The sequence below is a fragment of the Gopherus evgoodei genome, chromosome 7 (assembly GCF_007399415.2).
Source record: "Gopherus evgoodei ecotype Sinaloan lineage chromosome 7, rGopEvg1_v1.p, whole genome shotgun sequence".
In the NCBI taxonomy this organism is placed as follows: Eukaryota; Metazoa; Chordata; order Testudines; family Testudinidae; genus Gopherus; species Gopherus evgoodei.
In genome coordinates this window covers 112,284,295-112,298,649 of record NC_044328.1, presented here as the reverse complement: position 1 = coordinate 112,298,649, position 14,355 = coordinate 112,284,295, and the positions used below count along the sequence as shown (strand labels likewise).

Below are 14,355 nucleotides of genomic sequence, written 5' to 3'. Positions count from 1 at the left end.
CTCAGAAATGGCATTTCTCTTGCACTGTTCACCGGGGGAATCTCAAAGAACTTTATCACACAATTAACAAATCCCTCCAAACCTTCATATGCAGATCCATCACCCCTTTACAGAAGGTGAAACTGAGGCACCAAAAGGCTACATTTTCAAAAGTGTCCACTGATTTTGAGTTCCTCTGCTTTGGAGCACCCTACTTGAAAGATGTAGGGCCTGGTTCCACGGGCATGCATAGCTCTTACTGACTTCAGCTGGAATTATGTATGCTCAGCATGTCGCCAAATCAGACCTTGGCTGTCTCAAACTGAACACCCTGAAATGGAGATCTCTAAAATGTATGAAATTTTTTGAAAACATTGGCCCCTGGAACCTGCCTAAAGTCACAGGGCAAGTCAGAGGTGAGACAAGAAGAGAACCTAAGAATCTTATCTCCCTGCTCTAACCATTTAATCAAATTGTTGTCAATTTTTTGTCTGGGGTCCAATGCCCTTTCCCAGCTCCCCACATAATGCAATAATCCACCTATGCTTAGGGTATTGAGTCTTCACAATTATGCATGAAAATCTTCTATTTTCCATGCAAGAATTGCTGGTTTAGCTCCCTGACTTAGTGTGTTACACTGGGTACTATTAATACTAAGGTAATAGGCTTACACGTGCTTCGATATTTTCAGAGATTGAAACATGGTTTAGAATAAAGACTGTTAAAGAAAGCTAGGGAAAACCAGCAAGAGTGGGGAAAATCAAAAGTAGCTTGACCTAGGCCAATAGAGGAGTTATACTGTTATATAACTGGCCCATACATTTTCAAATGTACCAATCTGACTAAGGCAGAGTGGAACCAGAGAAGTTGGTAGAGAGTTATGCAAACTTGAATCCAAACTTCGTTCACATAAACTAATCACTCCTCCATGCAACTATGGGTGTGAATTCAATGCTTGTCATGGAGAGTGTGGGGGAGTCCAGGCCCTGCAACCCTCACTTCCTGCTATTCACCGTGACTCTCAGCCAGCCAGTAAAACAGAAGGTTTATTAGACAACAGGAACACAATCCCAAGCAGGGCTTGTAGGTACAGCCAGGACCCCCTCAGTCAGGTCCCTCTGGGGGGCACGGATCTTAGACCCCAGACGTGGGTTTCCCTTCCCAGACAGCCCAAAACTGAAACTAAAAACCTCTCCAGAAGTCTCTCTTCCTTTATCCAGCTTCCCAGGCAAAGGTGTTGACTCTCCCCACCTCCGTTCCTGGCTCAGGTTACAGGCTCAGGTCCTGTCCCTCACCTAAAGTCATCCCCTGCTCTCCCGTCCCCCATGCAGACAGCCCCAGTAAAACTAGGCCACATTCCCAGGTCAGTCCGCCCCGCTCCCTACTGCGGTCACATCGCTCTTTGATGGACTCTGTGATTTAAGAGGCTACAGGTGTTCCCCTCTCTGTCTTTTCTGATCCCAACTTATCTTGAGACTCAAGTATCCTCTATTATGAAGAGAAGTGACCCCAGCCCAGTGCCCCTTTCCCTCTGCTACTCGTCACCTAGATTAGATCAAGAAATCAAAGTGCCTTCATCCTGATCCCCTCCACCAGTACTTCTCTGCCCCTGGGAACCTCTCACTCAATGTTTTCCCCACTGCCTGATTCCCTTGCAAAATGCTCCTTCCATCCTGCCATAACCTACCAGGAAACCTGTCTGTCTGGGCTTATAATAGATGTGCTTTAGTGTTTCTCAGCCTAGTCAGGATCTTCTCACTATAGCTCATGCTAACGGCCTGATTCTCCTCTCACACCAATATAAATTAGAAGTAACTCTAATGAAGTCATTGGAGTCACAATGATGTAAAGCTGGTGTAAGTGAGAGGAGAACCTGCCTCATAGATGCTACATGCAGGTTTAGCTGGAGAGTTCAAAGCATGGCAAAGGCAGAAAGGCAGCACAGAGGAGGCGGTCAGCATGTGAACATTAAGGCTTGGCAGGCCAGTCTACTGAGCTTGTTCTGCACTAATCTAGGGGCTGTCTACATATGGGGTAATGCATAATGCTGGGGGACGTGTGATTTCTAAAATGCACTAAACAGGCTGTGCATTAATTGGCCCATGCAGACCCTGCAGGTACATGCTAAAAGCTCCTTAGTGTGCTTTAACATAATCCTGTTTCAGTGCTACACTAAAGCTCTCTAGGGAACTTTTAGTGCACACCAGCAGGGTCTACATGGACCAATTAATGTGCAACATGTTAGTGCACTTTAGAAACCAGACCCCTGTGGCGCGCATTACCCCACCGAGTGCACAAGCTGCTACAGTAGGGCTCCACTACTCCCCCACTCTTTGGGTGCGCTTTTAATCTGACTTCTTTGCTCCTTGTTTAGTTTGCTGATGGAGCAAGGAGATTTTCAAAGAACCTTTGTATTTTTCCCAGAGATGCAGCATGGGTCTGGGGGAATTATGTTTATACATTCTATTCCTTCTAAAGATTTTTTTAAAAGTGAATTTTTAAAATGCATTAAATGTTGATCCCAGTTCCCATAAAAGCTTCTGCAAGGGCCCTCCCCTATCTATGCTTATCTCCTTTGAGCTAAATTCCTTCACTGACCCTGGGAGACACTTCACATTTTCTGTTGAGATCTATTATTTCAGAATGTTCTGTTCTATACACTACTGACAAGCAAGCAGTCTAAACTGGGGTGTCAGCCTGAGGGTGATCCTGTGTCTGTGTGCAAGATTTATGTCTACGGCTTTGTATGCATGTTTGTCTGGGGGGTGTAAATGTATCTGACATGTGGTCTGTGTGCACACATGCTCGTGCATGTTACGCTGCATGTATAAGATTTGTGTGAGTTGTGTGCTTGCATATGATACTTAGAACACTCTCTCTCTCATGACTCTAGTGTTTTGTAGTTTTCTAGGAGCCTTTAACCTAACCAAATTAAAGCAGAGTGAAAAATATCTTCAGCCCAAACCTGTCATCATCTGTGGACTGTCAATGAATCTGTCTGGTTTATCCTTCAGCTGAAGGTTTACCGGGAAGATATGGCTTTTTTCTGATGTGTGGAGCTGCATGAAGAAAGAAATGTACAAGTTCTAATGAAATTTACTAAAATAGCAGATTATCCCCCACACACACACACACACACACACACACACACACACACACACACACACACACACACACACACACACACACACGATGACTAACATCCTTCATTATAATAGTGCTCATATACTTTATAGCATTGTTTCTCAGAATGAAAGGCTCCAATCTTTAATAGAGGAAGCAGAGAAAAAGGAAAGGAGGGGTATTTTTTCTGTCCTCCTTAATTATTTTCACAGAGACCTCAGCAAAAGCAGAACCATCCATTGTGGAGGTATTATTTAACACAGGGGCCTGTATCCGCTGATCTCTATGTGGAAATGAGCAAGAAAATGTAGCAGTCTGCCGTCTACATATTTTAAAATGTTCTACCAAAATATATGACTAAGGGAAAAGTTTTCCCCTCGACCTTTTTTTTAAAATGTTTCTGTCAGAACCCTGTTCTGCAGGGGTAGCACCTAACTCTACAGTGACACTACGGGAACTTGAATATTTTGGAGACATTACTAACGGATACTGAGATCAATGTATGTAAATAAGGGATTATTCTTCAGGCGACAGCTACAGCATCTTTTTCTTCACGGTTATTATAAATTCCCCACCATCCTGATAGCTGATACAGTCTCTCCACAAATCTCTGACATATGTTCAGCGGATACAGGGGCAGAAGCCTGCTCCCAGTGAGGCTAAGGGGATTTTTGCCATGGACTGCAGTGGCGATATGATTAGGCCTTGTAAAGGCTCAATTCTGCAAGATGTTGAGGGTCCTCATCTCACACTGACACCAACAGGAGTTGAGGGGATTCAGCACCTTGCAAGATTGAGCCCCAAGTGACAGAATGCTCTTTCCTGCAATACTGAGCATTGCTTATGGGCAGATTAGAAGCAACAGGATTAGATGAACCCTGTAATAGGAACTCTCTAAACGAGGCCAGTGAAGTGTATTGGGACATGCTGGGAACTAATGTACTAACGCTGAGACTGGGTAGGGTGAGAGCTGCTAGACAGTCCCATGGGATAAGGCAGAGAAGACAGGAAGCAGAGTGCCTGTGACTCTGGAATGCTCTCCCCAGTCATCAGCATATGCAAAGAGCACTCGGGGCATCTTTCTGGTAATGCTAAAAGCCGCTTTGTTTCCTTTCCAGTTCGGCATTGTTTGGGGGGGCGGGGAGGAGTGTTTTATTTGTTGTATGTTAGGGAGCTGGAGGGATGAGATGGGCCCTATCCAAATGCCCCTGTGTGGAACAAAACCTTGACTGCCTTGCAGACCCTCTGCCCAGATACTTACCAGGACACTGTTGCACTGAACGGTGGAGGTGTTCACCCATCTGGCTTCAAACATCCTGTCAGTTCCAAAATGACATTCCAAAACAGTATCCTAAAAGCAAGAGAAGAGAGGAGAGAGTTTTTGCAACAATGTACTTTTCTATTTTTTCCACCCGAATCAGAGATGAATGGAGCTACAGGGCTTTATTCTGACCTCTTTCTTCTGTGAACATCAGAAGTAACTCCATAGATCAGTGGAGTTACCAATGGGATAACTTAGTCAGAGATTGGAATAGGACCCAAGGTTTTGAATTTGGAGATTACAGATCCTGATTAACCCTGGTTAATGATAAATAACAAAGGGAGTAACCGCTTAATCGCCACCACGTTAAAAATCACATAAGGGACAGATCCTGGCCCCTGTCTGCTACAGGAAAGCTGCTCTGGCAGGACAACTGAAGATTTCCCTTGGAGTGAGGGAATCCACATCTTGAGTAGGGGTGGGAGGTGGCATAACCAAAGTGTATAGTACTCTGAAGATCCTCAGCCAGCACAGTGACTTGTAGGGGGCTTTTATAAGGGTGGAATTTAGAGTTGCTCTGAGGCTGCTCTAAGTAACAGCAAGAGCCAAACTGGTCTCTAGCTGTCTTGGTTAAGATGAACTGTAATGTGGCCAGTCATCTGGGCTTAAAGCCACTTTTGTCCCCCTAGTGCAGGGTTTCTCAAACAGGGGTCGCCGCTTCTGTAGGGAAAGCCCCTGGCGGGCCGGGCCGGTGTGTTTACCTGCCCTGTCTGCAGGTCCAGCTGATCGTGGCTCCCACTGTCCACAGATTGCTGCTCTGGGCCAATGGGAGTTGCTGGAAGCGGTGGCCAGTACGTCCCTCAGCCTCTGACGCTTCCAGCAGCTCCTGCGACCCCTGTCTGAGAATCCCTGCCCTAGTGTCAACTGTGCTGAGCAGAGCTATGGTACAGTTAAGGATCTAGCACACAGTATTTTTCAAAAATAAATTTCCCTACACTATGTTACTAATAACAGCAGAGACCAAATTCTGCTCCCGGTCTTCCTAGTGTACACATCCTGTGTGAATAAATCCCGTCTCTGAGGCTCAATGCAGCACTTTTAATGAGCACTAAATATACCCTAAAAACCACAGCACAGATTTGATAAAACAGCCTGAAACGTGAAAGAAGCTCAGGATTCATGGCAGGAGCCAACTGACTCACACAGCACACGTGCAGCAGCAAGAGAGGCTGAAATCCTTTCACTGTTAATCATTACACCAATCTGTAATGCAGGGATAGGCAACCTATGGCAGGTGTGCCAAAGGCAGCATACAAGTTGATTTTCAGTGGCACTCACACTGCCTGGGTCCTGGCCACCGGTCCAGGGAGCTCTGCATTTTAATTTAATTTTAAATTAAGCTTCTTAAACATTTAAAAAACCTTATTTACTTTATATACAACAATAGTTTAGTTATATATTATAGACTTCTAGAAAGAGACCTTCTAAAAATGTTAAAATGTATTACTGGCACGCGAAACCTTAAATTAGAGTGAATAAATAAAGACTCGGCACACCACTTCTGAAAGGTTGCCAGCCCCTGCTGTAACGTATGCTCTTTAAACTGATCCATGCCCTCTCCCTCTTTCGTTAACACAGTAGCAGTCTCAATAGCAGCAGCAATGGATCTCGCTTCCTGGATCCCCTCTGTGCTGGGAATGATCATGAGTTACAGAGTTTCCCCTGAGAAATGCAGCAGAACTAATCTTGCTCTGCTGCTCCAGGAGGATTTTGCAGACTGGAGGAGTGAGGAAATCAAACTGCAAGGTAGTCGTCTGGGCTGCCTTGTGGGAACTGAGGTGCCTCAGTAACCTTCCTGTTTACTCCATTGCTGATCAGGTTACATGTGCTGTGTCTTCCTCTTTACCCACCTTGTGGCTCCACAGAGGAAGCCGGATTTTCTCCCATTTTGCTGACAATACAGGGGCACATCCTTATTTACAAATGCCAGACATTAGACAGGAAACTGCAACCAAGTTACAGCAGAGAACAGTTTTCTTTGCTGGTGTAATTAGGGTGACCAGATGTCCCGATTTTATAGGGACAGTCCCGATTTTTGGGTCTTTTTCTTATATAGGCTCCTATTATCCCCCAAGCCCTGTCCCGATTTTTCACATTTGCTGTCTGGTCACCCTAGGTGTAATGTACAGAACAAGGTTTTCCCAAAGCTTTGTTAACATCAGAGCCCTACAGCCTGATCCTGCTTGCCTGCTGCCCAAGCCCTTTACGCCTGAAGACATGTCCAAGATCTGCTCATCACTCTGAATAAAAGACAAGATAAGTGGTCATTGGTGTGCACATTTCCCCATTTGGCATCTGCTTTTGTGGTAACCGTGTAGATTAATTAGGCCCACAACTGCACATGAAGGTTTGAGAACCTGACCCAAAACAATACAAAACAGTTTTCCATAAATACCAGCATTTATTATATTTCCCCACCCCTCTGTTATTTCCTCTGTCCCTTCCTGGCTTCTAAAACACATCCCAGAATGCATCACTCTGTGGCCACGGCTATGATCTGCATTTGCCCCATGCAACCACCTACATGCCAAAGCATTTCACAGAAAGGGATATCATTCTTTTAAAGTAAAGTTAAAATATATTTCTGTGCCGGTCTGGTTAGTGCAGGGCTTTCTGCCTATATTTCTGGACTTAACTTGGTCTTCATGCTAGCTTTCCCTTTTAACAGTGTTTCTTTCTTTTCCAGAAGCAAGGGCCCGGGGATTGCCCAGAGCACTGCTTGGTGAGCATTCCCTTGTGAGAGCCAGGCACCTGCACGCTCACAGGATGGAACATGGAAAACATATCCACCAAAAGTGTGAATTTTATTTCCCCCAAACATTTTGTTCTAGAGGATATTTTACAATGTGCATAAATCCACATACTGCACGCATGCCATGAAAGGTCTGGCATGAACTATAATAGGTCCCTAGAGAATGTCTGTATGCAAGCTTAATTTTCCCTTTGCTTTTTCTATTTCAACCCACCCACCCAGGTGGCTACTTTTCATGAATGTCCTCTGCTAGTACAGCTATCTCTGCATTTAATGAAGGTGGAAATGGGTAAACTGTTTAGGATTAGATTTTAATGGGCGTTAGGTACCTAAATACCTCTGAGGATCTGGGACTTCACTCCTGTATGGGCAGAGGGTGGCACTCTCTCAGCAGAATCCAGTAGTCTGGCTCTTGGACTTGTTATGTGCCACAGTAGGATCACTTGGTTAGCTCATTTGAACCTTTTTGCTTTGCCTACAAATTCAATTACCTTAGGGAAAGCAGCATTAGCCAGTGAGATCATGATGTCCTGAGAAGCTCCCGTGGGCATCGGTTCTAGCGAGGCAGGTACAATCCGTGGACAGTCAGTGGTGCTCTGTAATTTAGAAGACAAGAAAACAAAGAGAGGTTAATGGGAAACTTTGCTGAGAACATGTTGAGCCTTCTCATCACACAGAGACAGAAGGAAACACTGAAAAGTCATGATAAAGTCACCTTCAGTCATACCTTAAAGTCAGCCTGAAGCCTTCTAAACAAAGTTAAAACACAAGCTGACCCCATGATGTCAGGGAGACTGCATGGCTCGTAGAACTGGGAATGTGACCCTAACCTTTTACCTCTGGGTCACCAGTTTAAGTCCAGCCCAGGAAGGTGGTGACCAAAAATCAATACCGTCTGATGGCTGTGTGATAGCAACAAGATGGTCGCCTCAGTCCAGTTCCCAGCAGACAGCTGTCCCCACCACTATCAGCACTAATTGGCACCCTTGCTGGCGGTCTCAGTCTAAGACCAAATGGGAATGAAAACTGAACAACTTTCTCGCCTTGTCTTGCAGGGCTGCTTCATTGTCAGTACCTGTTCAGCGGTTATATAGAGGACTTCAGTCTTCCCCTGACACGGCTGTCAATCTGGGACTCTTCACTTTGCACAGTAAAAAAATTGTTTGTAAATCAAAAGCAAAACCATATGCTCTCACAGGTGCCACTCTGGGGCTGTAACTACAGTCCCATTATTATAGTCACTTAAGTGCTAGGGGAAAGTGCCAGAGGGACACTCAAAAGACACACTGCAATGAACAATGGCAAAGCTTCCTGCAAGACCCTCTCTTGTCAGCAGAAAGCAAAATGTCTTGAAAATTGCAGTGCACATTTCTTTAAGCCCCTGCAGAGATTTCACTTTACAGTGGTCTCTTCTGCACACAGGCATTTCAGATGTGTATATGCACATGAGAAAGACAGTGTGAGAGTGTGTGTGCACATGTGTGAATGAGGGTGGGGGGGCTATAGAAGGTTGTAAGAGGCATTAGACAATGAGCAGCCAAAGCAGAATCGCTGAATTTAAAGATCCAAGTGAAACTGAAAAATGATTTTTAAAAGTCATCCATTCTGTGTCATCTCCCACTTTTCTTCTCACTTGGGTGTGATGGCTCAGAAACTGGTCTGACTCTAAACCCAGATCTTTATGACAAACCCATCCAGTTCTTTCATGAGATGTAAACTGCTCTGCAAACAGCAGCAGCAAACTAGGCCAGATTCTTCTCTCCGTTACCCCAGGGGACATCTAGAGTAATGCCTTTGACAGTGGAGTCACTGGGGTAAATGACAGCAGAATATTTGATCTGATATGCAGAATAATTTATAACAAAGGGCATGATTCTCTTCTCACTTACCGTAGTTACCAGTGGAACTCCACAGACTTCAGTGGAGATATTCCTGACTTACACCACTGTGAAATGAGAATCAGGCTGTATAACACTAAGACACACAGCTGAACATTTTCATATTTCTGGAAGCTCTCTGTGCACTGGGAACTCTTAGCACTTAAAGTGCCTCTCCTGGCTCTTCTAAGCATGGCTTCAGGGTCAATGAATTATCTTAAAGTGTTTGTTTGACTGTGAAAACCCTGTTTCAGTTCTTATCAGGACACTGATCTTAACCAAGCACAGTCAGTGCTGCCTCATCATGAAGATTAAATAACAGACACATGGGAGGGGGGGAGAAGTAAAAACAACAAAGAAAAGGGTTTGAGGGAGATTTCAGTCCAAAGTCTCCTTGAGTGAAAAGAGTTAAAGCGAATGCAGCTGGGGACTGAAAATTTATGTGAAAGCTCCTATGGTCTTGTGTGTCCTTGCATGTCACAGCAACCAGCTTGGCTTGCCAGATAAATACTCTCACAGGGCTGATTAACTCGTTGTCCCGCAGTCCCTTCTCCTGCTGTTCAACAATGACTGGAAAGGGAACTTTCCAGCTGATTAGCTCATTTGTGGCTGGATCAGGGAGAAGGGCCTGAATTTTTAAAATGCTCCTGTGTGGAGCCGATGTGGAATTTTCTTCTCAGCAGCGATGCCACAGGTGCTTGGTTTTTACATAATGTGGAAAGATTTGTAAATGTTTAATTCAGGGTTTTTCAAACTTCATTGCACCATGACACCCTTCTGATAACAAAAATTACTACACAACCCCAGCAAGGGGGACCGAAGCCAGGGCTCCGCTGCCTACAGGCAGTGGGGCCAAAGCCAAAGCTTGAGGGCTTCAGCCCTTGGCTGGGGAGGAGGATCTGTAACCTGAGCCCAGTCACCCAGGACTGAAGCCCTTGGGCTTCGGCTTCAGCCCTACGCGGTGAGGCTTGGACTTTGGCTTCAGCCCCGGGCTCAAGCAAGCCTAACGCCAGCCCTGGTGGTCCCATTAAAATGGGGTTGCGACCCACTCTGGGGTCCCAACCCACAGTTTGAGAACCGCTGATTTTAATTATTTCTCCTCAGGTTCAATTCTGAGGGCCTCATTCTCAGGCCTGAACAGTGCCTTGCTCTGCAAGAAATTCTATTAAAATCAATGGGAACCTGAGTCCCCTAGTTAGCAGCAATTCCAGGGGTGCAGAATTAGAGATGTGCCTGAACTGGACAGAAGATCTAAATCTACTTGAACTCTGGGGAACTAAGGATCCTAGTTCTAGACTCCATGCAGTTACCCATGTCAGATAGGATAACACTTCCTCAGTTCCTTTGGTTTTGATACAAGAAAAGTGTGGCGGAAGCCAGAGTGGGAAGGACTTGGTGAAATCTTCACCAAGTGTCTTAACAAACCTCAGTGAGTTCCAGGTCCATCACGATAATTTTGTACCTTAATCTAGAAATTAGTGATTAATAAATAACAATAATGATAGTAAGACAAGTGTCTTTATTTTGTTCCCTACTGTTTAGGACAACCATTTACCCTGTGTACCCTTCTGACCATGTTATTCCACTTTCTTTATATTTCTCCACTGGCTTCCTCTCCTCCACTTCATCAAATTCAAGCTTCTCGTCCTGATCTTCTCGTCCTGTATAATGTTCCCCTCAGGAATTCTCTGCCTTCATCCCCCGCTCACTCATCATGGCCAACTAGACATCAGCTTGTGAAAAAGGGGTTTGGTTTTGCAAAAAGCAAAAGCAAACCCAGACATGGTTTGGATCTGGGTCCCATTTTATCTGATGCACCAAAATGTCAGAGGTTCTGGCATTGGCATCTCTTAACAATACTTTCCAATCAGTGGCTCATGAGTCTGCAAGGCTGTTGAAGAGCAACCCATAAGAGTGATTTCCTGCTCTCCCTTTCTGAGCAAGTTAAGTACTGGATGGGAACAAACATGAGGCCTTGTAGAGGCAGGAGAGGAATAGACATAAGGACTCAAAGGGAGTCTGTTCCCAAAATATCAATCAAAAGGAAAAAATAAAAAAGATGACCAATTTCTTTCTGGATGTGGTTTGGCAGAGCCACCACTGCTATTCAGCTTCAAATTCATCCCAAACCACAGAAAACAAAATTATCACTTCTCTGCAAACTAATGCCTGCTCTCCTTGTGTCAAGAAGCAACTACTGTCATGTCAATGAACAAGTTTCAGTTAGGGTTACCATACATCTGGATTATCCCGGACATGTCCAGATTTTGGGGTTTTAAATAGCCATCCGGGAGGACTTTGTAAAAATCTAAAAAGGTCTGGGATTTCCCTCCCAGTGCAGAGCGCGGCGCGGCTGACAGAGCTGCGTAGAGCCAGACACGCTGGTTTGAGCGGCATGGTAAGGGGGCTGGGGGGTTGGAGAAGGGGCAGGGGGTCCCAGGTAGCAGTTAGGGGATAGGGAGCAAGGGGGGTTGGATGGGTTGGGGATTCTGGGAGAAACCTGTCAGGGGGTGGGGGTGTGGAGAGGGGTTGGGGCAGTCAGGTGACAGAGAGCAGGGGGTGTTGGATGGGTCAGGGACTCCTGGGGGGGCTGTCAGGGGGCAGGGGTGTGGATAGGAGTTGAGACAGTCAGGGGACAGGTAGGGGCTGGGGTTCTAGGGGGGCAGTTAGGGTGGTGGGGTCCTCAGGAGGGGGCAGTCAGGGACAAGGAGAAGGGAGGCTTAGATGGGGGTGGGGTTCCAGGGGGCAGTTAGGGGCAGGGGTCCTGGAGGAGACAATCAGGGGACAAGGAGCAGGAGGGGTTGGATGGGTTGGGGTTCTGGGGGGGCAGTCAGAGGGCAGGAAGTGGGAGGGAGTGGATGGGGCGGGGCTACACCCCGCCCATGGAGTGTCCTCTTTTTTGAAAGTTCAAATACGGTAACCCTAGTTTCAGTGCAATTCTACAGTTGTCAGCAAAGCTGCAGGTTCCATGCAGTGATTTCTTAGAAAAAAGTCAATCCACTAATGCTATGTTTTGGGTTTTTTTTAATCCTTCTAATATCCCAGGAATTTCCTTTGGATTTAAGTAGAAATATCCTGTGTACAAATACATGGTGATCATTAAAAAACATTAAGGACTAATCTGTTGGTTGCTGATTTTCAGTTATCTTCTCTGCACTACTACTGTCATCCACTGCCAGGCCGGTGAAATCAATGGGATATTAGGATCTACACTGGTACATTCAGGAGTATGTCCGGGTACCTGGGTCATTCAGCAGCACAGCAGATGCATTCTACCTGAATGTAGCTGGAATATTCAGCACCAATAAGGAGATCAGAGATGGATGTATCTTTTCCACTTGGGATAACATTTTCAATAGCATCTAAGTGACTTAGGAGCCTATGTCTGACTGACTTTCAGTGAAATGTAGGCTCTTCAGGGCAGATTTTAAAAGGTATTTAAATTGGAGGTAGGTGTTTTTGAAAATTCTACTAGGCGCCTATCTAGAATGTTAGGTGCCCAAATACCTTTAAATATCTGGCTCTAAGTGCCTAAGTCATTTTTGAAAATCAGATTTAGGTGCTTCTGAACATTTTACCTTTAGGGTTTAGTCCTTCATAAACCTTTTAAATTATTGTTACACATTTATACAGCACCTACCATCTGAGGATGTCAAGGAGTTTTACAAAAATGAAACAAGTCTCATTGGTAGGTAATGTTATTATTTTCATTTTCCAGGTAGGGAAATTGAATCACAAAAGAAAAAAGTAAGTGACTTGCCCAAGGTCACACAGCAAACCAATGTCAGGGGAAGGTACAGCTCCCAGGAGGTCTAATTCCTAATCCCTCTCTCTCACCACTGGGCAAAGCTTCTTACATTCTCCATGATTAATCAGCATTGTGAGCCAATGAAAAGGGCCCATGTAATTGAAAAAAAGAGGGCATAGCTTGCAAGCAGAGTGTATGTCTTTATCTGCACACACAAATTAGGTAACTGTGTGTGCAAAAGGGCATTTATGTGCATGCAATAGCCTGATATTCATGTGCAATTGTGCACTCAAATGTGGGTACACACTGGCACACACTTTTTTTTTTATGATTTGTCCCTTAATTAAAACTAAATTCATATCCCTGAAGCATCGTTCAAAAACTTGCTCTAAATTTTTCAGTAAGTAACAGCTGTAAACTCAAGAGACTCAGTGATTCTCAGATGCATCCAAATCTGGAGACAAATCCTCAGGGTTCTTACCCAGCTTTTATTCTGTCCCTACTGAGGCAAATCTCCCATTGACTCCAGAGGGAGTTTTGCCTGTGTAAGAAGCTCAGGATCCATCTCACTGAGCCTTCTGGAGGTGATTGTCTTTGGCAGCATTGAGCTCATCTGATTACTTTAATCCTCAGTGGTTCAGGCAGTTTGTTCCTTTGATAGTCCAAGGATTCTAGAGGCTGAAAAGCTGTGAGGTGAGGTTGTGGGCAAGGGGTCACTGAGACTGCTATACTTTCCCTAGAGAAGCAAAATCAAAACGATCAGGCAGTAGGTGTAACATGCTCTGTGAATGATTTTTTCCCTGGAGGAAATGGGGGGCGAGGGGGGGAGCATGAAGCTGGGGTTTTGAGTTTCCCTCCCCTGTGCATTCAGGGCTGTACAATTCAGGTTTTGTGGAGATACAGGGCTGGATTCTGCTCTCATTCCCAGCAAGGCAGTGTGAATCTGGAGAAGTAAGTCCACTGAAGCCAATGACTCTGGATTTACACTGGGAGTGGAATGTGGCCCACAGAAGAGAATTTGCCTGTGAATGAGGGACAGGCTCAGGATGAACACTTAGCTTATCTGTGGATTCCTTTTGTGACCACAGAAGATTGTCATACACTGTACACCCAGGATATATTCTGTGGGACAGTATATGTGACTGTGCGCTACTAGGGTGACCAGATGTCCCGATTTTATAGGGACAGTTCTGATTTTTGAGGCTTTTTCTTATATAGGCTCCTATTACCCCCTACCCCCCGGCCCAATTTTTCACACTTGCTGACTGGTCACCCTAGTGCTAACGCAGGCAAAATTATGAACACAGTGTAATGGTTTATTATTTTGGAAGTGACTTGCATCTCTTATTGGGTGGAGAGATGTGCCATGGATCCCTCACTGAGGGTTAATTTTAGAATCACAGGCTGTCTGGCTATGTTATTTCTAAGGTATCCATCACAGCAGTGACTGAGACTAATTTATAGTGCTTGCACAGGCAAAACTCTCAGGGGTTAAAAACCGAACGAGAGCATCAAGATCCGACCCACAGACATTAGCCATGGAAAAGACTTTGTT

At 45.1% G+C, this 14,355-nt stretch overlaps 1 protein-coding gene across 1 annotated transcript in view; it reads right to left on the bottom strand.

Annotated features, from left to right (window-relative positions):
• The window catches only part of PLXND1 (plexin D1), a 130,218-nt gene that overhangs the window by 65,079 nt on the left and 50,784 nt on the right, over window positions 1-14,355 (bottom strand). Inside the window, exons 9-11 of the mRNA XM_030569990.1 lie at window positions 7,667-7,771; window positions 4,364-4,453; window positions 2,945-3,038 (exon numbers count right to left, since the gene is read on the bottom strand). Coding sequence (XP_030425850.1) covers window positions 2,945-3,038; window positions 4,364-4,453; window positions 7,667-7,771 — 289 coding nt within the window. The remainder of the gene's footprint in view (window positions 1-2,944; window positions 3,039-4,363; window positions 4,454-7,666; window positions 7,772-14,355) is intronic.